Source organism: Molothrus ater, chromosome 4 (assembly GCF_012460135.2).
Source record: "Molothrus ater isolate BHLD 08-10-18 breed brown headed cowbird chromosome 4, BPBGC_Mater_1.1, whole genome shotgun sequence".
Classification (NCBI taxonomy): Eukaryota; Metazoa; Chordata; class Aves; order Passeriformes; family Icteridae; genus Molothrus; species Molothrus ater.
In genome coordinates this window covers 29,727,005-29,751,419 of record NC_050481.2, presented here as the reverse complement: position 1 = coordinate 29,751,419, position 24,415 = coordinate 29,727,005, and the positions used below count along the sequence as shown (strand labels likewise).

The window sequence follows — 24,415 nt, the reverse complement described above, 5'->3', positions numbered from 1 at the left end:
CATTCCTCCACTTCAGACATCTGGAGATGCTCAAGCTGCTCATTAATGACACTCTTGAAATTCCAGTTATTGATGATATTTTCTCTTAACGGTAATTTTCAGGGAGAAATCTTTCTTTATAAAGCAGAGAACTGATGCACAGGAAAATAAGGACTAAATTCTTTAATTATCCTGATTCAGACCTAATAATCCTCAACAAAATCTCTACCCACCATGTTACAGGCTTTGCTTTGTAAAAGTACAGTTTTCTGTTTTCTTCCTCTGAAGCTTGGTTGACAATATAGGGGGAAAACCCCCAGAATCAATCATCCAGATAGGAAGTAAAAGAATGAATACAGCTCTGCAATCTGTTACTCTCCTCATTCCCCTAAGAAAGTGAGATGTCCCTCTAATCTTTTTGTATTCCAACAGGTGACATCTGACATGAAATAGGTTACCAAGCACTGGAAAGCAAAACAGTGCTTTGAAGCAAAACAGGCAGCCTTACTCAGTTCTTCAGAATAAATTGTTTGGCCTGTATCTTCATGGTCATCTTATAAGGCTGAGCACCCACAAGCAAGGCTCTGCAGCACCTGATTTCAGGAAAACAAAGTTCTCTGGATCTCAGACATGATTTGTCAAGCTGGCGTCCTGCATCATTTGTAAAAACTGGCTGATTAAATTAACAGCTTTTCACTGAAACAAAAAATACCTCTTACTTTGTGTTTAAGGCCATAATTCACTTCCAGCTCCATGAGCAGCACACTCTTTCGCACATTTAAAGTCTTCTGGAGTTCATCAAAAGTGGAATGAATGTCATCTACGATGCTAGCCTTTTGGTTGGTTAACTGGTGTATGATTTCAGATATAAAATGAAGTGCTGAGTCAATCTCTGGAAGCCTGAGGGAGGAATTAAATTACAAAGATTGCTGTTTCAAAAGTCATTAAACATTGGCCCTTGCCCTGGTATCTTTTGATTAAACCCTCTCATCAGCAGGCTGTCTTTAAATTTGGTCCTTTCCCAGAAGTAAGTTCATTCCTTTTATAACCACACAGTGGGTCTGGTCTGATAAAATAAGGCTAAGCCACAGTCCTCCCCTGTGCAAATCCATTAGACTTTAAGCATTGCCAACAATGAGGCCTTGGATCCTGTCCTTTATGCTGTATATCTACTCGAGAAGATTTATCCCACTTTTTTTTTTTTTTTTTTTAAGCCATTTTGCCACCATAGTGTTTGTACCTGTCTTTTTAACAACCAGCATTATTTAGTTAGCTATCATCAAATTCATGACTGGACAGCAGTTTCCTCCTTAGCATTTTAATTTTGTGCTCCTTCTTTGCACGACACTTGCATTTCTAATGGCCTCTGTTTCGTAAAAGACAGACAGGAATATTTTGCTCCTTTTGCTAACCCCTCAGTACATCCCACTCAATGGAATTTTTGTCCTTATGCTAGCCTCACTATCCCCATTTCCTAGGTAAATACCCATGGAACCAGCACATTAAAACATCTACCCCAGTTAGCACAGGAAGCCAGTGATAAAACTGAAAATGGAAAACAGTCAGTGGAGTCTCCATACCTTTTGTTGACAGCATCCAATTGGACTTGGAGGGAAGCCTTGTGTTGCTCCACCACATCCTTGAGTGGTACTGTGGGATGCTCTGCATGTTCTCCCTCAGTGCACTCCCGGCACATGGCTGTCTCACAGGACTGGCAGTAAAACTCCATCACCTGGAAAATGCACAACTCTGCACTCAAACATGGCAGCAGGAACATAACTCAAAGCACATCTTACTGAGTCTTGAAGTCGTTTATTAGCCAAGCTCTGAGACAAAGCTTCTGTTTTCTTATGCACAAATAATTTACTGCCTAAAAGATGGCTGTTAGTCTTACATATTTTGTATGAAAATGCTCATTTAAAAGCATTTTATTCTATCATAAAGTGTCAGAACAGCAGCCTGTGAACAACACTGGACATCATTGCTGGTCCTAACATCATCTTTGTACTGTGTAATAGGAAGTTTTGGGGTTTCTCTTATGGACTCCATGAAACAACTCAAAAAAAACAGGCGTTCAACTACCCTCACTAACTCAATCCTTAGTCTTCCCATAGGGTCTGCTAAGGAAAGTGTAAACTTTCTTTAGTGAACACCCTGTTATGTTTTTCATAACAGGGAACAGGGTCACTCTTGAAACACAAACTCAGTGGAAATCACCAAACAACAAGTTTATTTGCTGGAGGAAAGCACCCTAAATGAATCTACATGCTGCAAGGAAAAATCTCCATATGCCATTACTAATCCCTTAAAATCATTAAAACCTTATATCTGAGATTGTAATTGGAATGCAGATCTACACTTGAAAGAGAAGGAGATTGTTTCAACCTCTTAAGCACCCAGCAAGATGCTCTTTAGAGATAAAAATAGATCTTTACATGTAATAGATAACCCAAATTCCGAATATATTCATGAAGGGAAAGAAACAGAGAAGTCCTGTGCCCAAAATCACATGTTAGTCAAAATAATGCACATATATGCAAATTTGGCATGAGACTTTCTTTCACAGCTAGTAAGTCCTCGGGCACAAAACCTTTTAGGCTTATTAAAAAGTATATAAGGAAGTTTGTAGTATATGCTTCAAAGCAAAACATTGGCAGCTCCTTTGCATTCAGAGCATAGCATCAGAATCTTGAATAATTCAGCTGATGCTTCTGGCACTCAGACATCTTGCACAAAAATGGTTGTGCTGGATTTGTTGGTTGATGAGATGGTTGTGTAGAACCAGCTGTTTTCAGGTGAGCAGAGGGATTTGTAGCAGCACCGTGCAAAATATCAGGCTGCTCCAAGGCATCTTGAGAATTAAGGAGGGGTATGCAATGACCATGTTTTGCACGTGGCTGTTAGCATTAACAGGGATTTTCCTCTGATAAGCTCCTTTCTGTCTTATTCCCAATTCTTCCCTCTTATCTCAATTCACAAGATATGGGATTCACATGCAGTGAGGGTTTAGTCATTTGTCAGCCACTCATGTAAGCTCAGAAAATTTAAAAGTTGATCCAAATAACCTGTGTAACATCAACTAGATCAGCAACAGAAAAAAAAAGTAGACCTTCAAAACAATGTCAACCCTCATGAACACTACTCCAGTCACTGTGAATTTAGCAGTCTCATTGTAGTAGATCTCCGAGGCCTGATGGTTACTTTGGTAGGCACTGTGATGTGATGCATTCTTACAGTGCATAGAGGAAATCAGTTAAACTGAGTTTAGGATTTCAGTATTTTTCAAAGGCTTCAAAAGTCTGCAATCAGAAGCAGCCAAAAGGAAGAATATTTTAATAGGAAACTCTTATATGGCCAAAAAAAAAATTCATTTATTTTGCATGAGTGTCCAAAATTCATCTTTCTGCCTCTTAATAATTTAATGCTTAGGTTCAAGATATTTCAACAAGCCTTTATTTATTTGGTATTTTTATCTTTGAATACAGTGATTAGAATAATTTAGTTATGTTGTTTTCCATTAACCACCCCATAATAAACATCATTTGCAGCCACAAATATAAGAAAGGAAGCATCTCATTGGCATTAAGGTTGTTCAGCCTAAACAACTTTCTTCCTCTTTATTCAAGCATCAGGGAAACACAAGTTCAAATGATAACAGCAAACACATCACAAAGACCTAATGCGTATCTCCATATAGAAACAGTTGTCTTTGACTCAAATTCAAAATGTTTTGTGAGAAGAAGCTTTCATTTCCCAATATATTTTTTGTATTGTGCATATATAGGAGGAGAAGGAGAAGGAAAACCTAATAATAATACAATTCAGACTTCAACTGTCTAGATAGGCTGATTTCCTAAGTTTTTTTTTCTAGCATCTCTTGATCAAGCAAGACTGATTTCTAACTACAGACAGACAAGTATCACTGGCTTTTCATCTCTCCCCTCCATGCCCAATGTGGGCATCACATTTCGTGATACTCCCAGAAAATTTTTCATTATGACAGGTTTGCCTTACAAAATATCTCAGAAACGGACATATGCCTCTACTTTCCAAATAGAAGAGAGCTCTTGGGCAGGACATACTGTAGCACCCAGCACTGGCTTCAGCTGTTATTTCCACCAAATTCAATGAGAACATTCCCATCAGCTGTAATGAAATGTGAATTAATACCCACCGGTTCTGAAATCCCATCCAGTAATTCCTACCTTAAACCAGACCAGCATATTTCAGCACAGTGATGTAACTAGAGACCCATATGCATCTTCACTACTGTAATTCAACTGAATTTACAGAAGCTTTTAAAATTGCATAATCAAGGATCCAAGTACTTCTGAACTAGATTTCACAAAGCCAAGACACACTAATTCCAGCCCTTCAAAGTTCAGGTCTTGAGGAAAAAGCTCTCATCAATCACAAGCCCCTCTTCTCTAAAATCACATTTGAAAAATCACATTGCTCATCCTCTGCTTTCTATTTGTTTGAATTAAAAGAGCAGTCAACAGAAAAAGGATGAGGTCAGCTCTTTGCCACCCACCTTCCTCATGTCACACACACACACTTAATTCCTCTGTCCCAGGGCTAGAGTGCACCTTAACTTTGTATGCTTTGGCTTTCTGAAGAATGTAAGTTTGAATTACCTGAGGGCACCTCTGAGCTACCTGATAAAATTTAGAATGTGTGTTTCTCTCCCTCCCTAGTCACAGCTTTTGCCCTACCCACAGATTACACTTTAATGGGATACATGAGTAAGTGACATGGTGGGAAGTACAGAGGTGAGGAGAAAAAGCAAGGGTTTAAAAGGTAAGATATGAAGTAATATCATCAGAATATCAAGGATAGGTGATTTTTAAATTTTTCTAAGAGAAGCATACAGGCAGTAGGCAACAGCTCCACAAGTTCAGAAAGTGTTTTTGTAAGCATGATCTTATGCCTGTCAAGTTGCCAAGCTGTGCTATGATCTGATGAGAAAAAGCTAGTCAGAGATAAGGCATTCTTTCTTGTTAAAAGTGTTTAATTTAATACTGTTGTTCCCCTCTTGTTACACTCTAGAGGCAGAAAATACATTGCCCCACCTTCTACATTGTAAAAACATGTATCCTCTACTCTGAGGTGGTTTTCAGTTCAAATTCAAACAAAACTCAAATATAGACATTTTAGAGGCTACACCACTCATTACATACACTGAAGTTAGCATTTCATAGCCTCCCCTGCCCTGGCTTCTGTACCTGCCCCTAAATGATTGTAGATCAATGTTTCAAATCCAGAATGCTTTCATACACAAGAGCTGCAGGTGTTTCACACCTGAGAATAAAGCCAATCTTATTTTAATGTGTAGGCAGAAGATAAGAATCTTCTAGTAGGTTCAAAAGTTCTATATGTGCCCTATAACCCTGATTTCACAGGAACATACACTTGTGCTCCATGTTGGGTCAAAATGAGAAAGCATTTTTTTATAGTTCAGGCACAGGTAACCATCTTCTGTATAAAGATACAACAAACTAACTTTCATTCTTCATAAGAACACACAGAACAAAGATGCCACAAGAGAGGATGGGAAGATGTGCACAGAAGGAATAAAGTAAACATTCACACATATGGAAAATATGAGTGATAAGAATAGGGGACCAACTGGGAAGGGAAAGTATCTAATCTACACGGCCTGAGGAAGGCTAAGTTCAAGCAGACAGGCAAGCAAATGAGAAAGTATCTCTGCACCAGTTTCTATCTTAATCAGAGAGGTTTAAGTCCAGGATGGCTGAAATGATTGAAAAAAACTTGTTTAATCAGAAACTTATTTCCAAGCTAATATAAAGAAAAACTGGTAATATTTAAAAGAAATATATTTGATGCAAATAGTAAAAATACAATGGGTCTGACCCTACCCAAAGCAATATGTAAAAATTAATGGTGGGTGGATTTAGTGCAGAATGACTGCTGGTTCTGTAAAGGCATTCTCCTCCAGGTGCTAGCTCAATCCTTTTTCATTTCCTGAAGCCCCCAGTAAAGTTACTAGCAGCCAGGCACTTAGAATCATAGAATACCCTGAGCTGGAAGGGACCTACAAGGATCATCGAAATCAAGCTCCTGGCCCTGCCAAGGACCACCCCAAGAGTCACACTATGTGCCTAAAAGCATTGTCCAAATGCTTCTTGAACTCTGGCAGGCTTGGTGCTGTGACCACTGCCCTGGGAATCACATTCCAGGGAAGACATTCTGGATGAAGATGTTTTAGGTATTTCCTAATATCTAACCTATTTGCCACACAGTGCTCTTGTGTCCTGAACCTGTAAAGCCAGCAGAATCCCATCTCCTCAGTGAAGCTTAAGGTGCCCAGCACCTTGCCCTGTGCACCCTTGCACACAGACCCTCATGTCCAGCCTCAAGCAGCTCTCCCCAGTTCTTACCTCAGCTCCTCCCATCACAAGGACTAATGTGTGCACTTAGCTTTTCATTTCTTAGCTTCACAAAGCTTTAAATTGGAGTCACCCTCAGGCTATCCCCAACCCTCTCAGATATCTACTGAAGCAAGAGGATGTTCCCATCACACACTACTCAGCATCCTAAATGGCTTGCTGTGTTTCAAGGCAAGCCAAGTTGGTTTAGAGGACTTAAAAATGCACCTTTCCCTATAAAGGAGTTCTCAGAGAGGTATAAGGTGGCATGTTTTTGATTGTAGACAAGCCAGGTTTTTTTTAAACATACCCAAAGAATAATCAGCTGATAATTTAAAATACAAAACAAATAACACCTTATTTTTTACCTTTTTCTGCATTTCTCAATCAAATGGCTCCTATCAAAACGGCTATGTCAGAAAACAGCTATGATTCACTCTAAAGAGGGCAAATAAAATGCAAACAAAAACTAGGAATGCATTAATCAGTAACCACTACACACACATTAGTATAGTACACATTTTAAAAAGTTACACCAGTTATTCATTAATCAGAGAGTCCAACATCAGTTCTACATGTCCACCTAATTCCGAGAGAGAAGGAACTGAGCTATTCCTCTCTTACAGTAATCATTACCTATCAGCTGAATTACTCCTACACAACCAATGTACCTACACTGAGTATCAAATAAAACAGTCCCCAGCAAGTTGTTTTAAACTACTGACATGTGTTTCTTGGCTTGCATAGAAGCACAACATTCAGTTTACAATACAGCATTGCTGAGTTTTGCAGTCTCTATTTACATATTTGCATAAGCTTAGCTATGAGTCAGGAGCTCATATGCCTATCATGAAGTTACACAGGTTAACACTGAAATTTGTGAAGTAAGCAGAGTTAGAGCTGTCCTTGCAGTAATCTGTGAATATTAACTCAGTTGGGGGTACTTGCCAATGAATATACTGATATGATTTGAGGATATGTGTGAGGATATGCTAGGTAAAAAGAGTAGGTGAAGGGAAAAAACAAAGCAGCCTCCAAGAACTGATATGAGAGATCCACAAAACACTGCAGATAAACAGAAGTGCTCTGTTTCTAGCCTGTGCTGATCCAAAGCATCCTAAGCTAGGACTGACTTTTATTTGGTTCTATGTTAATATGTTCACATACCTTTTGGTACTGCCCTAGTGTGCAGGTCAGTAAAACTCATAAGCTCCTTGTCACATATTGCCAGACAAACACACAGGTTAAGGAACACACAGGGCTAAGGAACCAAAGAAGTAAAGGCACAAGGTTCAGTACTTGCAGGACAATAATTCTGACCAAATGTGCCAAAAGACATCATCATCCCAGATGACTGGTAAGATAAAATAACATCCTGACTACTTCAAGATGCTCCACTAAAAGCATCTGAGTTAATTTGAAGAATCAATTGTGTTTTGTTGATATATTATAAAATCAAAGGAATAGTATGATTCCACTTCCCCTGCTTTCTCTTTAGAAAAAGACATCCATGAAATCCAGACAAGTCAGCACATATCAATACCTGCACACAGCACAGGAGGCTGTCTCACTTACATTTCCATCATGATTGGGGCAGGAGAGTGGTTTGCCTGCAGCAACAGCAGTGACAGTCTCCAAGATGGAGGACTCCTCAATGCTGCTGTCTGGCGTTCGCTGCAGGACATCCATCAGGTTGGTGATAAAGAAGTTGTTCTGGAGTGCAGAAACCCCTTTCTCTGGCAGAATGGAGGTCTGGCGGCACACAGGGCAAGAAAGGGTTAAGCTATGGGCTGGAATGTAATTCTGTAAACACCTGTGGGGAAGGAAGGTGGAAGGAGAAAGAAAGGGAAAGTATCATCAAAGAGGGGAAAAAAACCCTTCCATCAGTTAAAGAGCTAGTTTGAAATAGTGCTACCCCTACTTATATAAGTACATCAAACAGGCTTCTGAAGCAAAAGTGGTTATGGGGAATAATTTTTCATTTAAACCTTTTTTTACTCTGCCACATGAAAAAAAAAGGTTCAATAAGCAGACATCATTAAAAGAGTTACATGCCTTTTTTGGGATATTCATGCAGTTGATCATGCTTTCAAGATGCCTACTGCATGCTGCTCACAGGATGTTTTAGGCAGTAAAAATTTTGAATTTATCTGATAAAGTCTGACAGACATGAAGTTGCATCAAGTATTTGAGCTTGTGCCTTTAACTGACTAACTGGTGCTTGACCCTTGTCTTTCCAACAGAATCTCCTTTAATAACTTGTTTGTGGGTTTAGTGTTTCAGATGTAAAACATGGTCCCAATAAAATCAAAGGAAATTTTTTCATCTATTTCAATTTGGAAAGTTATTTGGCAGCTACCCAAAATCAACAGAGCTTTCTTTATGACATGGGGAACTACCTGCTATGTTATCACAGTTTATGTTAAGGGGAGTTTTGGAGGAAATTTTTGTTTGTGTTTGATTGGGAGGGCAGTGTTGGTGTTTTTCAGAAAAAATAAATTTCACAGAGTATAAACCTGACACAAAAGTTCAGCAATCAACAATATGTACAATATGCACCAGGCTGGCCCAGGTGAGACTTAAGGCCACTTTTGGCCTTGGAAATGAAGTTAACACCTGCCTGGGCATGCAATATACAGTTGCATGCACTATCCTATATTCAGTATGGTCCTGTAAGAGGATTACAGTGAAAACCAGAAGCTAACCTTAGGTTTTACGCATGAACAGAAGTCAGGAAACTTAACACATGATGGTGAAAATCTTGTCTCACTGACTTCAGTAAGAGTTTCAGTGCTACCTTTTTTAATGCTGGGATTTCCCATTGTTCTGCAAAAGACCATTTCATCTGACACTGGCAGAGGCAGAGATCCACAATTTTTCTTTCACCCTGTGCAAAATTAAAGATACACACCACAATTCTTCCTAAAAGGTGGAAATCTCCTAAATTAAATGTGTTCACACCATATACCATTTATAAACATCCTACTGCCATTCAATATACAATCCAGAGTTGCATCTCATCATCAGATTAAGAACTAACCACTAATTCTTCACCTAACTTTTCTGCAGGTGCCATATTTTCCACAATTTGATGGATAATGCAACACTAAAGTGCCATTATGCACATGCAGTTCATTCAGCCAAAGACAGTAAAAGGCAGGTTGGTTTATCACATCTCTTTCCAGAGAGTTTTCCCACTTCAGTCAACCAAACTGCAGAATAATGAAGACATTTAATCTCAGGTTATTAATAATGTATATATCATGTCTAACTCTTGGACATTAAAAGGATGGGATAATTACTTATTGAATTAGTAAATCAACAAATATTTTTTTTCTTGCTTCTAATTACACGATAATCAGAATAAATTTGAGACCATTAACTTGAGGTCCAAATTCTGGCTATCATCACCTTTCACACTGTAGTAACCATATTCATTAGTTTAATTGGATTTATTTTTTGTTTACTCTTGCATAAAGGGAATGTATTCCAAATATGCCACTGCTGTCTCTTCTTCCTGCATGACACAAATATGTTTTTCTACATCTCTGCCTCTCCAGCCTTCTCAGACTTTATCATGCCTTCACAGGACATTTACAAGTAAAGGGGAAAGTCCTGTTCCACTAATGGATGCCTTGTCCTGTGCTTGCAGCACGACACAAATCCTGAGTTACCAGCATGAGGAAAGGACTTACCTCTCACAGAAAGTGTGCAGGCAGGGAAGTACTTTGGGGTTCTTGTAACGGTCCAGGCATATGCTGCAAATCAGAAACTGCTTGTCAATCTGACGGACCACAGGACTTGGGATGTTGGAGCCTTCACTGGCCATCCTAGACCACTGACATATGGGTCCTGTTCCCTTCTACCCTGCGCGCTGCTGGAGGAGGGTGGGAAAAAGAAGAAAAGAAGAAAAATGGCTTATAAACTCAATGAAATAACAAAATCATTGACAATTCCACTCATGTTTTATCCTTATGCAGGAATTCATACTTCCATATAAAACCAAAACAAGAAAGAATTAAACTTCTAAAATGGTTTATCACTGATGACAGCCAGGGAAACAGTCAGCAACATCTACAACACCTCTGCCTCAGCATTCTGGAAAGGCATGCTGCCTCTGGACTGAAAGAGTTACGGGGCTGTCTGGTTTTAAAGAAAACCCATGATGAAAACATTCTTGTGCCAATAGGTTCAGCCAGTGCTAACAAACATCGGATTTCTTACATCTACAGTACTGCTGGCAAAATGCTCAAACTGGAACTGCACCAGCCAGTCAAATGGCTGCATCACAGACAGAGTTTGAAAATTGTTCACCTAACAATTTTTTTCCCTTGTCGGTGCTGGTATTGCCAAAAATATTGTAGATTTTGACTTCAGGAATCCCCCAAACCAGACAGCCCCTGGGAAGGAATGCTCAAATTCTGCATCACCAGTAGGGATGAGGTAGACACAATGAAAATCCTCATGATAAAAGAAACAGAGCAAAGAAGAGGCAACTGATAGCCACTGAGAATCAGCAATGGCAGGGTGAAGGATATGTGAAGCACATCCAAATAAAAAATGCAATAAAAATGTCATTCTAGGCAGAACTAGTAGTAAGAATCATGTTTCTAGGACTGAGGATTCTTCATAATCTGGCACACAAAGCATGAAATAAAAGGCTAAGAAAAAAGTCTACTAACTGTTAGAATTAAAATCGCAGGTTAAAGAGATGGCAGCAGGCTTGGAACGCCTCCTGTCCTGGAACAAGGCACAGGGAGAGAAAAACGTATGTTCTTTTCAGCTGAAGATACAGATTATAGCCAATAATAGAAAAGAGAAGACAGGAGGAAAAGGATGGAAGCAACCACAGAAAAAAAGTAAACTGCCTGCTAAAATAGTTTAGGGAAACCTGGCAAGCAGAGTCCCTGGCAGGGTGGCCCAGCAGGAACTCCTGTCCATCAGCATTTCTAGCAGGCTGAAGTGCCAGGAGACACAGGCGCGACTGCCGCAGCACCGAGTTCTGCCAGACCTCCCGCACCCACAGCGGAACTGGCTTCTCTTCTCTCTGAGCTGCAAGCCCAGCTGGCCTTCTTCTCTGCAGGTACACTCCTGAGGGGTCTAACTTCTTCCTAAACAATTCCTACCCCTTTTTACTCACCCATTTCAGACAATTTGAGATCTAGCTTGAGGGCAGTTCAGGCTTTCCAAAACAGAAACAACAAGCCTTCTGCTGATCATGCTCAAAGGTCATGCAAAGCATTCTGCTTTGCATGACCTGTGTAGCATTTTACTGTTAGTGTTACATTAGGTCTTCTTCCTGTGCTTGAATGAACGGCACACTACACTGCCTGAGTTGAACCCATGCTGCTCTTCCTGAGCTGTGTACTTAGCCATACTGGTATGTTTTACTTACTAAACTGAGCAAGGGGCTATTTCTAGGATAATGACAGTGATTATGGATCATAAGTCAGCTCTGCTGGCTTCCCTGATAACAGGTTCCTGGGGCATCGCCTCGGTGTTAGCAAATTCAGCAGCAGAAAGTTATTCACAGTTCAAATACCCAACAGCAGTAACTGACATTTCATTCAATGGAAAACACTTATGGCAGCTCCTTTTGTTTCCTTTTTTACCGAGGAAGGGGAAACTGCAATTATAAAAATTGCTCTAGTACTCATAAAATACCATGTTTGTTCATGACCCAAAAATGCATGATTTCAGGATTGATAATATTTGCATGTCTTTTTCATATTTCTTAATATTAAAAAAAATGCTTTCCCCATAGTAAGATAAAATGTATTATGTAAACACAAATTATTTTTTCCTATGTAAATGCCAGAAATCACACAGAATTAACCTTAGGAGATCAATTAGCAAACCACATTACTTTTGAAAAGCTTGAGTTAAAGGTGGCTTTACAAGAAGTGGAACCAAAATATCTGGCTTTTACAAAACAGAGTAGAAAGACCAGACAATCAAATACCCATTAATGTATTCATATATTTGGCAGCATAACATGCAGAACATCAGTGATGTGTTTCAAAAGGAAAATTCATTTTACCACTTACACAGCTGTGTTTGCCTCCCACTCTCCCTCCCCAAATGTTAGAGGCAGGGACTCAAATAAAACAGGGAAGATAATCAGAAGCAGGAGGATTTCTTATCAAAAGCATGGTTTCCAAATTGGACACACCAACAGTATAATTTTTTTGTTATAGACTGAACATAAGCTACTGGAAAAAGCTGTACTTAAGATATGAAAGAATAGGTCTCCAGTGAATGCTGCCTGTTGTTTAACAGAAGAAAGTTCTCTAGCAACCAGGTATTTTCTGTATTTCATCTTTCCCTTATCAAGTAAAGCTATAACAGCAAATAGTGCTTACACAAGAAAATCTGCTGCTGGCTGAAAAAAATAATATTGATTTAACCTGGTTTTCATAGTTGTTTTTCACATTCCTCCAGTGTCACCACAAAATCAAGTAATTCTTAGCATTTCATACACAAATCTCATGCCAGTTACTTTATTTTTCAAATGCTCGTCCTTTAAACTTTGTCAACAAAAGAGACCATTAATGGTTCAGAAATAAGTGCTATTAATACTCTGTATTTTGTCTGAAATGCAGCATGCCATGACTGTCATTTATCCCCTGTGTACACATAAACCAGATTTAAAACATGCACCTGGAAATAGAATTTCATCTCTACATTTCAAGCTTTGGCCACTACCTGGTACAACTTCTCACACAAATAGTCCCTTTAAAAAAATCTTTTGAGTATGGGATTTTCAGGATTCTGCAGCTTCTCTAATTCCACCTTTGATGTAATCTTGATGAATGTGATGTAGCTATGAGAAGGATGATTTTGCTCATTTACTCAATGAAAGCAACTGTACAATCAAAGAGTCTTTGAAGAAAATCTGAAGATTTTAGACAACGTTTTTAATTTCATCAGACAGTATTTTTTGATTTACTGCTATGCTTGCAGCAGTGTAAGTTTTAAGTGTATTAGCAGTGGGAGATTTTGCAAAGTAACACTACTTTTACAAGAAAAATCTTTTTTTTTCTTTTGGTAGCATCTTGTGAGCTCAAAAACTGCCAGAGTGCTTTTCAGAGGTTCGTTATGTTTCACAATCAAAATAGAGCAGCCAAAGCATGAGCTTCGAAACCAGGGCTATCACTTCTCCATGCAGTTACACTTTGTAATTTAAATATGCAAAGCTAAAGGATTAGGAAACATTGCACCAAACAAGACATAAGCCCCCACTCATTTATCTGTCACACACACACACACACTCAAAACCAAATTCAGGTTCGCTAAACCAAGTGCAGTAAAGGGTTCTGAAATTTACTCCCTTTGTCACCCTTTTGAGGCTCAAGGATCGCTATCGTCCCAGCCACCCCAGAAACAGCATTACTCTTTTTCCTTCTGCTTGGAGATACGATTTTCATTTAAAATATACTGGACAGCAAAAAAAGGAGGAAACAATGGCTCTCTAAGCTAGTGGAAAGCTTTGCCCCGCTATGCATACATGCCTTCAGGAAAGCCAGGGTGTGGCCCCACCCATATGAAAGGAACTTCCTATAGCACTGGAAAAGGAGGAAAAGAAAAAAAAATCACGTTCGGTATAGCAAATAACAGTTCCAGAAGAGTTGTTTCAGGTAAATAGAGACATGTAATAGAAAAATGCACCCTTTCTACAGGTATCCTCAAATGAGCTCTGGAACTCCTGAAAATTCTCTATTAGTTTCCCAGCCGAGAAAAGATATTGGGGAATCAAGTAACTGTTCACTTCACAGGATTTTATTCCTAAAAGAGCAGAATTCTGTGTTACAATACACTGCTGCCTCTGAAATCCACCCAGTCAGAGCTGCAACTAGCTTGAAAGTACAGCCTGAGGAGAACAAATTGCTTACAGCTTATTCATCCTCTTCTTATCAATGGTATTCACAACCTACAGGGTCTATTCATGTACAATGAATGAATAGGTTTCCAATGGCAACGTTTCCAAAGGACCAGTTAGGCCTCCAGAGCCATAAGAAAGGGTGGGGAACCTCAATAATGTTGCTTCAAGGACTGGGAGAGCGAAGGCTTTAAAGTCCTTAAAACAGATAGATCACCTGTCCACAGTCTGTAGGAATAAAGAACAGATTCAAGCCATTTCTAGCAGCAGCCCCCAGATTAGCCATTACAGAACACAGTGAGCAAATTAATAATTAGAACCGCCACACAGTCCACTTGTGTAAAAGGCTTGATAAGCTAAATTTGCATTCCTTTCTCTCCCACTCTTGCAATCAGCTTAGTGCCTTGTTTAAAACACAGCAACCCTCTTCATTCTTACAGCATGCAGAAATGTAATGAACAATCAGGGGCCAAAACAGGAGCAACCCAGCAGCAGCCACCAGGAATAACACTGAGCAAACTTGAGCATTTCAGACCTACCCATCTTTGTAGAAAAATAGCTTAATCAGTGCAGTGCTGAGGATAAAATCCTTGCAGGGACGGAGCTGCAGTTCCGCAGTAATCCAAACGAACAAACCATCATATTTCAAGCCTCACGCATAAGACTGCTAAGGAATCCCTATCACAGCACAATCATTATCAGATGCACAAGAGATTTTGTGCTCTAAGGAATGACGCTCCATTCCATGAAGAGGACAGGTGGAAAGAAAAATGGAAGAATAAGAGGAGGCCCAGTGAAGTCGTCATGAATTTTTTTTTTTCTCCCTGGGTCATTTACAAGTGGGAGACCCCTTCAGGATTCAAACCAATCAATCTTTATTTAGCACATCTTTTTCTCACTCAGCCTGTGTAGAAAGACTGCAGCAAATGGTGCAAGGGATTGTGGGATGGGGATGCAGCAGAGAGCTGCAACCAGATTCGCTGGGCTCTTTTTTTTTCCTCCCTACTCAGCAATCAGCTGTTCCGAGGCTCCACGCACGGCCATTGAATTTGGTCACCAGAATGTTATTACAGGATTAGCAGGCGGAGACAGCTACCACTGTGCATCTGGCATGTCAATGCAGCTAAGAAATACATATGCAAATACTACTCACAAATCGGAAAAAGGATTTAACTCCGAAGGAGAGAGTAAGTATTACATAACACCCATTACCAGGACAGCTGCCAGAGATAAAACGAAAGCACTTTCGTTTATAAAGAAGATAAAGTTTAACACTTAATGATTCCACTCGGATTTTTCCAGGATTCTGGGTATTTCTTGGAACGTAATTCTTCCCTACTCCAACTTTAAGAAGCAACAAAAGACCCCACAAATGCTCTTATTCACTCTCCAGATGTTTAAAACAGAAGCAAAGAGCCTCTCCTGAAAACTGTGCGACTGACACACAAACCAGCAGCAGCTTCTACTACAGAGCCATATATTTGACCTGACTCAGTCTTAAGTCAAATATTCAAGGCAGCAAGTAGTAAACTATTATTCAAGGAATTTGAGAATCAAAGCTAACAGACTGTTCAACTTTTCTATAAACATTAATGAAAAGGTATATTATTATTATTATCATAGTTAATCTATTTACTTGCTTACTTTTTTTTTTTATTTCACAGATCAACTCTGATTTTACTCGGCTGTTACCAAAGAAATAAAAACAAAAAAAAATTAGTGCCTGCCATTTTTCAGCTAAGCAGAGAAGGTTGTTAGAAAGCTGCTTGTGAATATGCACACACTACTGAAGTAAAGCAACATAGAATTAGCTTTGTCTTCCAGTATAACAGCTGGTGGGTTTTGCAGACAAGGTAGTATTTGCATCTCTAAATACAGTGTATCTTTTCTTTTGAAAAAACCAAATCATATGCAAGTATTTCAGCTAACTGAGACTAACAAAGCTTCCCACAAATAAAAGAACACAAAGCACCATTTGCATCAATAAGAAAACACGTGGGGCTTAAATACTCTCTTTGCCACCCCGACTTAATTAGGACAGATACAGCTATTTTAGAAGTTTAAAATGTTGTCCCAAGCTCTTTAAGCACGGTTTCCATTTTATTCCACTCTTGAATTGATGAGTTAAGTAGTATTAAAAATCATTTAGTGTGACTGAAATGTAATCTAAATTCCTGTTGAAAATACAAATTCTGCACACATCCTTTACTTTCCACTTAATGATCATTTAGCCAGATCATTTTATGCATCAGGCAGATCCAGCCTGGTTTCCCTGGACAATATGCCCACAGGGTGAAGGCATGTTGTAATCCAGTTTATAATGAAACATCAGGCAGTGTGTGTGCATGTATCAGGATTTGAGGCTGCCTGTGCCAAAATACTGCCCCTCTAACTCCCTTAACATGTGCTGGACTCAATCAAAGAGAGAGCACAAGGTATGTTTCATTTTAGCTCCAAAATTTAAGAGTAGCAGGCATCTGGACAGCAGGATTCAGTTTAAAAGAAGGCCAGAGATTTCAGGCATGTTTTTGGAGACATAGTTTTTTTATCTTTGTTTCAGGAGGTTTTTGGTTTTCTTTTTAAACTGTCTGAGGAATCCGTATTGCAAAGAACAAGCAAAAAGTTTCACTCCCACAACAAGAGGATCCAAGGCCTTTTATTTCTGCCAGTGGAACAAGACACTTATAACAAAAATCAAGTGATAAAGTTCAGGAGCGGCACCCCCAGAACTGAAGACTGTCGGACAGAAGCGTGCAGGTATAATTTAGTTGCTTGCTCATTTCTAACACTGCATTTACATACACTAAAACAGAATGACCAATATCACTCAAATTATTATCTCCATTTATGGTCAGTGGTAAGACCACATACCCCTCTGAACTGATCCCATAACATACCTCATGGCCAAAGGACACTGCTGGAGCCCCAGCTGCAGCCACTCTGACAGGGAAATACACCTCCAAAAGAGAGATTCCTTCAAAGTGCTGTTCTCTTAAAATTAACTCTGAAAAGTTGCCTGCTGACAATGAGCTGATACTCCACAAATTATCCTGCTTCTTCAACAGAACAAAAACGTGCTACTGTGGCAAGGAAATCAAGACAAAAGGCAAAGCATTTCTCTGAGATTTTTCTTGTTATGTGTTGATACGTGGGTTCCTTCTCCTTAGTGAAGAGGAAATTGATTCAATCTTGCACTTTACCCCCATAGCAGTTACAACCAGACTTATTCAAATAGGTTTATTGTATGTGTATGTCTTTTGTGCTGGGAGATGGGGGTGGGGGTGGTAATTATATGCTTTGTTTTGTTTGTTGTTTTTCTGGTTTTATTTTAAAAAGAATAGGCTACTTTTCCTCAGAAAATTGCTGCATTTCATTGTTGCTGTTGACTTATCTGTGTCACTGCTGACTACTGAAGAAAGTTCTGGCGAAGAAAATACATAGTACATGCCATCTTCGTTGTGCCATGGAAGAGTGATCAAGCTTCTCTTGTCATCCCTTGTAAATGTCCTGGGTTTTGAATAACTTATTGTTTCCCCTGTTACAAACACAACCTGAATTCATATTCTTAGGGAAGTCATGATTATTAAGCTACCAAAAAAACTCAAAGTTAACTTACGGGTCATATGTAGATATTGATAATATTAAATAAGTCATCCAAACACTCCAAGTTAAGACCTATGGTCTGCACTGAAGCCTATACTATAAACTGACTGAATGAGAGTAGTCTAGCTCACCCTGCTGTACAAGAGATTTTAATGTCAGCAGAAAAAAAAATATTGGGTTAGTTCAAACTAAATGACCAGCTAATACAGTCCTGGCAATTAAGGCTGACTGAAAAGTAAGAGATGTGAGAGACCAGAAATCAGTTACCCAAAGCCAACATACTGGAAATGAGGATTAGATTAGGAACACAAATAGCATAGGATGGGCTGTTACAGCCATCACACAGCTCCACACATCCCTAATTTGACCCTGGTGCCAGGAGAGCAAATGGGGTGAAACAGCAAAGTTTTGTCATTGTGGAGCCATGCCCACAACCAGGAATCAAGGGGCCTAAGTCTTCCTTATGAGCCGGCGGCCTCTACCTTTCACTGCTGCAGTTGTGAACCCATGCAGACCCAGCAGCTTCCAGAGAGCAAGTGCAACTTCCAGCCCTCACTCCACGTCCTCCAGCAGTCCAGGCTGTAGCTCACACCCTCGGAGAACAGCAACAGCTTCCTCCCACTGGGGATTTGTAGCCAGAGAGCATGTCTGCCCCAAAAGAAGCTCTGCTAGGTCCTGGTTCCCCCCCACCAGCCACAGCCATGAGCCATGGTCATTCCCTCATCTTGTGATCCAGCAGAGCAGATGCTTTTTCCCAAAGCTTGTGATCCAACACAAGGGATTTGTCAAAGCCTGGGAGGCAAACAACTTGAAAGGTTTGCCTGGGATGTAAGGCTGGAAACTTTCCCAGCAGCCCAGCACCCATCCTCCTATGACTTTGCCACCTTCTTTTATTTCCTTCTACCTTCTGCTTATGCCTGGTTTAGCTTGCCAAGGTTGCGGCTTTTGCAGCACAACTGCAGCACGGCTGGGACAGCCTGGCCTCCCTGCTCAGCCAGCCTGAGCCTTTCTGGCAGGACTGCACTTCCTGCCTCTCTCCACCACTCAAGTTGCAAGTCAGGAAGCACCAGACAAAATCTGCTTTTCTCCCCTCCGTGTTATTCTTTCTTTTCCCCCTATTGCCATTGAAGTGGCACTGCAGTCACCAGAAACAATCTCTGTATTCTGGCATTCCTCCTGCACAGCAATGGGCTGACCTTCAGTATCACTGTCAGATGCAGATGTCATGAATTAGATTTTTTTAAAATAGTTTTTAGCTGCTGAAGGCGAAGGAATAACAGGAATAGAAGCCACTGCTACAAATTAAAGCCTTGCTTAATAGTGTTACATGTTTAATGTTTTATTCTTTTTTCTTCCTCCTTTCCCCATCCTGTAATCAAAGCTCACAAAAGAGTGAGCTCCTGAAACGTGGGTGGACCTCTTAAGACATCACCATACTAATGCTTTACACTCCAGTTTGTGGAGGGAAGGTTAGGGCTGGCATCTAATACCCGCATTTATTCTCTCCTCATCCCCACAACTTGTGCCTCTGCAGTAGCCTTCTCCACCCCGCTTTGGAGGTGAATAGTCCTGCTTCTATCCCCAGAGACCCTATCTCCCAGCTGTCCTGTCTTTGGATGGAGAGGGGACCTACTGGTGGCTGCCCAGCACACACCAAGGGACAAGTTTGGCAGGTTAGAGCTTGTGTGATCACACAGTCATCACCAACTGAGAGGTTATTTGTCTGAGGTGTTCAGTACCTCTTTTTGAGTTCAGGGTCTTGCACAATAAATTCCAAAACAGCCGGAACACACTAAATTTACTGCACATGAGACAACAATGCATGGATGGGCATCCATGAATCTAAACCAAATACCCCAAATTTTCAAAAAGGAGATTTCAAAGAGAAGGGGTAGGAAATTAATAGGAAGGACACATCAAGGGAAAGAAAAGGATAAAAGTATCAGATTAAATTACAGCATCAGAATTGTAACTTAGGGCCCTTTCCATGTTTAATAGAATGTCATATTCTCAGGGGAGCTCCTAAAAAAATCTGCAGTAAGGTATGTCAAAGTAATTATTTCAGGAACTAGATGTTATGCAGTCATAAGTAAAAGAATTTTAAATTTTATACTTGGCATCCAAAGCAGTAAGAGCATCTCTACTGAAAAAAACCCTTCCCTGACTACCATTACTATTACCATCACCTTTACATTTACACATTTTTGACTCTCTAGGTCCACCTATTTTGTGAACACTGACAGGTCTCTGTTCAGCCTTTATAGGTACACAGGCACAAATAAAACCAAGACAAATAATTAAAACTGCACATGAAAACACTGCTGCTTCCATAAACATCTGCTGGGAAATGTTACTTGACATACAAGTGCTCCATGAAGGCTCCACACTAATTACTGTTAACAGGAGCAGGAAAACAGGCAATAGAGCAAAAAGAAGGGAGCTGATCAGGAATCCATTCGGAAAGAAGTCCTTGGTCTTTTCTATGTACTATTAGATATAAGATATGTTGAAAAATGCTCTAGGCATTTTCTTCAGAGTTGCTGAGCAACAGGAAAAAAACAATAAATGCAAGCAGAAAATGTTCAATGCTTTTGGTACTGAGCTGTATGGTGAAAATTGTAGAGACCATCCCCTCCACTCCCTCCTGAGATTGGATCTGCCCCACGCTGCATGTCCACTGCAGCTCTCACTTTAGGGGAGATAACACACTTCAGGTGCTAGAGTTTAGTCACATATTCTCTGATGACCACCAAAAATTACTCTGTTGTTTCCATTTAATTCAGTAGGATTTTGGTGAACTAGCATGAAGTTCAAATCAGCAAGGGAGAAGGCTGCACTCAGCAATCATTACAAGCCACGTAACCTCTTCACAAAATTAACTTAAGAGAGTGCCAACCCTTTAGATTGTTTTTTTGCAGCCTTCAAAACTCCCACTTCCCATCAAATATAACACATGAAACACAACCTAGGAGGTAAAGAAACCCAAACCACCTTAGGTGTCTCACAGCAAGAAACAGGAGATAGATTCTAAGTATTAAAAAAAGCAAAAATGGAGGCAGAAAGGGAAGGAATTATCATCTTAGCACAAAAACACATATTGGAATAAGGACTAAGAAGGAGGGAGAAGAAAGAGCTCCGCTCCTGCATGTGAGCAGCCTGAAATCAGGTTCACATCCTCTGAAACATTTATATTGTTTAAACACAAAATATTGGTTGCTGCACCTCCATATTTACCTTAGCTGTTGAGCAGTACCCACCTCATTTTCTTGTCCACAGCCCAGCAACGATGTTAACTTTTATATCTGCCAAGTCTTCTTCTGAACCAAAATATCTTTCAAAAACACAGCAATAAGTCTAAACATGTATGTGGTTGTTGGGTTCAGAGAAAACCTTGCTCAAGCGTTAAGGGGCAGGCAGAAGTTTACCCAGGCAGGCTCTTTATGTTGGCAAAAGTGCAATGCTGAGCTTTCACAGCAAGTAGGTAAACACATAGCTATGTGCAGCAGGTAGTCTGGCAGCACCAGCAGTAGTGAGAAACAATGTCAGGACAACCTTGGCAAAAGGAGCTCTGTGGGTTTTAACAATGGTTGTGGGCACAGGAGCCGAACAGCTCAAACAACTGTAGCAAAAAGCCATCTACAGCTCTCGGTGGGAGCTCAAAGTGCTCAGGGCTCGAGCGTGCCAGCTGTGACGCTGTGTCCTCCACCTCCACACTCACAGGGACACTCTATTTGACTTTCCAGCAGTCAGTTCCAGCAGTTCAAAACCTGGAAACACCCAATGGCTGAACTTCACCCAGTAAACATGTCCTTCCAGTCTTCAACAAGGACACTCATTTGCTGATTGCCCGCCAGCGCTCCTATTTAAAGAACTGTTGTTATTGGAAATAGCTGAAACCTTTCCACAGCAGGGATTAAGTGCTCCCTGCACCTTGTGCCTTGCCTGCAGGAATGCATCATTCCCAGCATGTGCTTCCACAGCAGAGTTTTACCACAGCCACAGTAACATGTGTTATCTGCCTGCAGAGTCCATCAAACCCCTGGGTGGGCAGGATCCCCAGACAGTCCTACCAAGTGGCCACTCTGGCTCAGCCCAGGCTTTCCCCAAGCCTCCTCCCTGAAGTACAGGGTTTTATACATGACACAAAGCTGTCTACCTTTACCCTTCATCTCCAAAAACAACTCTCCTAAGCTTCCTCTTAGACATCTCTTGCAGGTTCAGGCCAGATGCCCAAAGGCCCTTATGGGGTATTGCCAGGCTGCTCATGAGCAAATGCTCAGCTCTGATGTAGGTTAGATTTCTGCAAAAATTACATTCTCAGGAGACCTTGTACATACACTCCTGCATGAATGTCAGTCTTTTCAACTGGCATCACAACTTAAGAAGCAACAGCTAATGAAAGAGGAATAAAGCAGAGCCACTCATATGCACAATTTTAAGACTCTCCCAAGCTGAACTGGGATATACAGGACATTCATTTCTACACGAAAACACATCCATTTTACGTTACAGGAAACCAACTACATTTTTGTGTACATGAAAAGCAAATTAGGAGACAGTATCAGAAACTATAATATAATAACCATGTGAATGCATCTGTCTGTTGAACAAAAAAAAGGTACTTGGAAAAAAAATCTGGCATCAGGAGAGATAAGAACAATATTGTCTTAAATCAACCACATTATCACTTGGATTGTGATAGCCCCTGGAGATCTCTTTCAAGTACCAGAATCCTGCTGTGATAGGCACCTGCTACACAGCATACAAGCTCCCTTGCAAACATAGGTAACCCGCATCTTAAGGCCAAACACAGTCAGACTGTTGCTATGTAACTGTATCTGTGACACTAAGCACTTTCTACACTACGAAGTAAGTTTGCATAGCCAGCCATCAATTTAGATAAGGACTGTCTTTGTACAGAAAGAGGTGCAAGACAGTGGCTCATATAGTATGAAACTCTTGCAGTCAGGAATAGGGGCAGATCTTAGCATCCTCTTTCCTTTGCAAACTCTGTAAGTGGATATAAGACCTGCCTGAGATTTTAGGAATAGCCCTTGTCATAACTGTGACAAGATGCACCATGTTGTTACTGAAACAGATTATACACCTAAGTGATAAAACCCATGAGAGGTGTATGCAGAGTAACCAGATGTAAGCACTGATATTACAAGGAATTGAGAAATCCTAGTGGAAAGCCAGTTACAAACAGGACATGGAGACAGCCCTGCCTCAGGTACATAACTTCTCTAACTCAGATTCCACAGTGTGCGGCTCTTAGGACTTATTCCAAATAACTTAAATGCTTTTGGAAGGTTGATGAAACAGTAGTCATTAGGTTTTTGGCAGGTGGAGTCCAATTGAGTTAAATTTTATTCACAATGTATTGTTTTTTCACTATTTGTATCTATTGCTTCTTACTATTCCTTTTTACAGGCCACAGAGGAGAAGCCTCTTTTGCAGATACCAGTAATGTGCTGGATAATTCTTCACCCTGTGAGCTATAAAAGCCATTGTCCAGGGTGCTACAGTTGTTAATATTTTACAGGCATTCCAGGAGAGTGGGACAAATTCCTGGTGAATAAATTTATTAAAGACACCACCTCTACCAGGAGCAGAACTGGAAGCACAAATTATTGAATAGAGAAGATCATTTTGAAGAGTACCACAATATCTCTGATCCATTCTTGTGCTCTTCTGTAGGCATCTACTGTCAGCAACCATCCAAATTATAAGGCTAGGCTAGATTTACTTTTGATTTGACCCAGACAAACCTTCAAATTACTCAGAGCAGACATCACAGGAGCCTCATAGTAGCCACTCCCTTTTGGCATAGTTAATTGCCATGAATGGCTTTACAGGGCTGCTTCTTTGCAAAAAAAGGGCCACTTTGCAAAGCTGGGCCATTTAGGGATGTCAGGTGAAAAGAATCCCTCAGACATCTGCCTTATTACACCACTGTTGCTTGAGAAATGCCACTCAGGGCCTTTAGCATTTAGTTTACCCATTACAAGTCACACAAACAAGACTCCCAATAATGGTGAATGACTAAGCATCACCCCAAGCAGAGAACCTTTTATAGTGAATATAATAATAACCTAGAACTTCTTTTCCCTCTTCCTCTTACCTTTACAAATTTACTTTATGCTTAAGAAAAAAAAAAGAGACTTCCAGTGATATTTCCTTTTTCTGGTTTCTCTGCATAGGTACTCTGTATTATTAATATATTAAGCAATGTCATAGAGCTTGGGGAAATTATGCCTTGATCACTGTCCTGGTTCTTCTTATTTAAAAGCTGCATACCTTCATCATCAGAGGTCCCTTCAGACTGTGCCATCTTCAGAGCAGGCTGTTCAGAGATAAAGGCCACCATTCAGGAGCACAGATAAAAACCCATCCCAAAAGTTAAATATGGGAAGAAATCTTCCTGCTTTTACAATTAACTGTATTCAAGACTGTGTAATATGTCAGCTTCTGATAAGACAAACAAAAATTTTAAATTGTGCCAACAGAGGAAATGGAACTACTCTTTTTTTTTTTTTTTTTTTCGCAAATCCACCTTACT

At 40.2% G+C, this 24,415-nt stretch overlaps 1 protein-coding gene across 15 annotated transcripts in view; it reads right to left on the bottom strand.

Moving 5' to 3' along the window:
• TRIM2 (tripartite motif containing 2) overlaps nt 1-24,415 on the bottom strand; it is an 87,413-nt gene that overhangs the window by 27,775 nt on the left and 35,223 nt on the right. For 6 of the 15 annotated variants that reach the window (XM_054514518.1, XM_036381499.2, XM_036381511.2 and 3 more), the window contains exons 2-5: nt 10,067-10,248; nt 7,947-8,184; nt 1,560-1,711; nt 699-879 (exon numbers count right to left, since the gene is read on the bottom strand). In XM_054514518.1, coding sequence (XP_054370493.1) covers nt 699-879; nt 1,560-1,711; nt 7,947-8,184; nt 10,067-10,200 — 705 coding nt within the window. In that variant the 5' untranslated portion in view covers nt 10,201-10,248. Of the gene's footprint in view, nt 1-698; nt 880-1,559; nt 1,712-7,946; nt 8,185-10,066; nt 10,249-11,053; nt 11,112-14,789; nt 15,147-24,415 lie in introns of those variants that run through there. The other 9 variants (XM_054514519.1, XM_036381501.2, XM_036381507.2 and 6 more) reach the window with 7 other exon arrangements.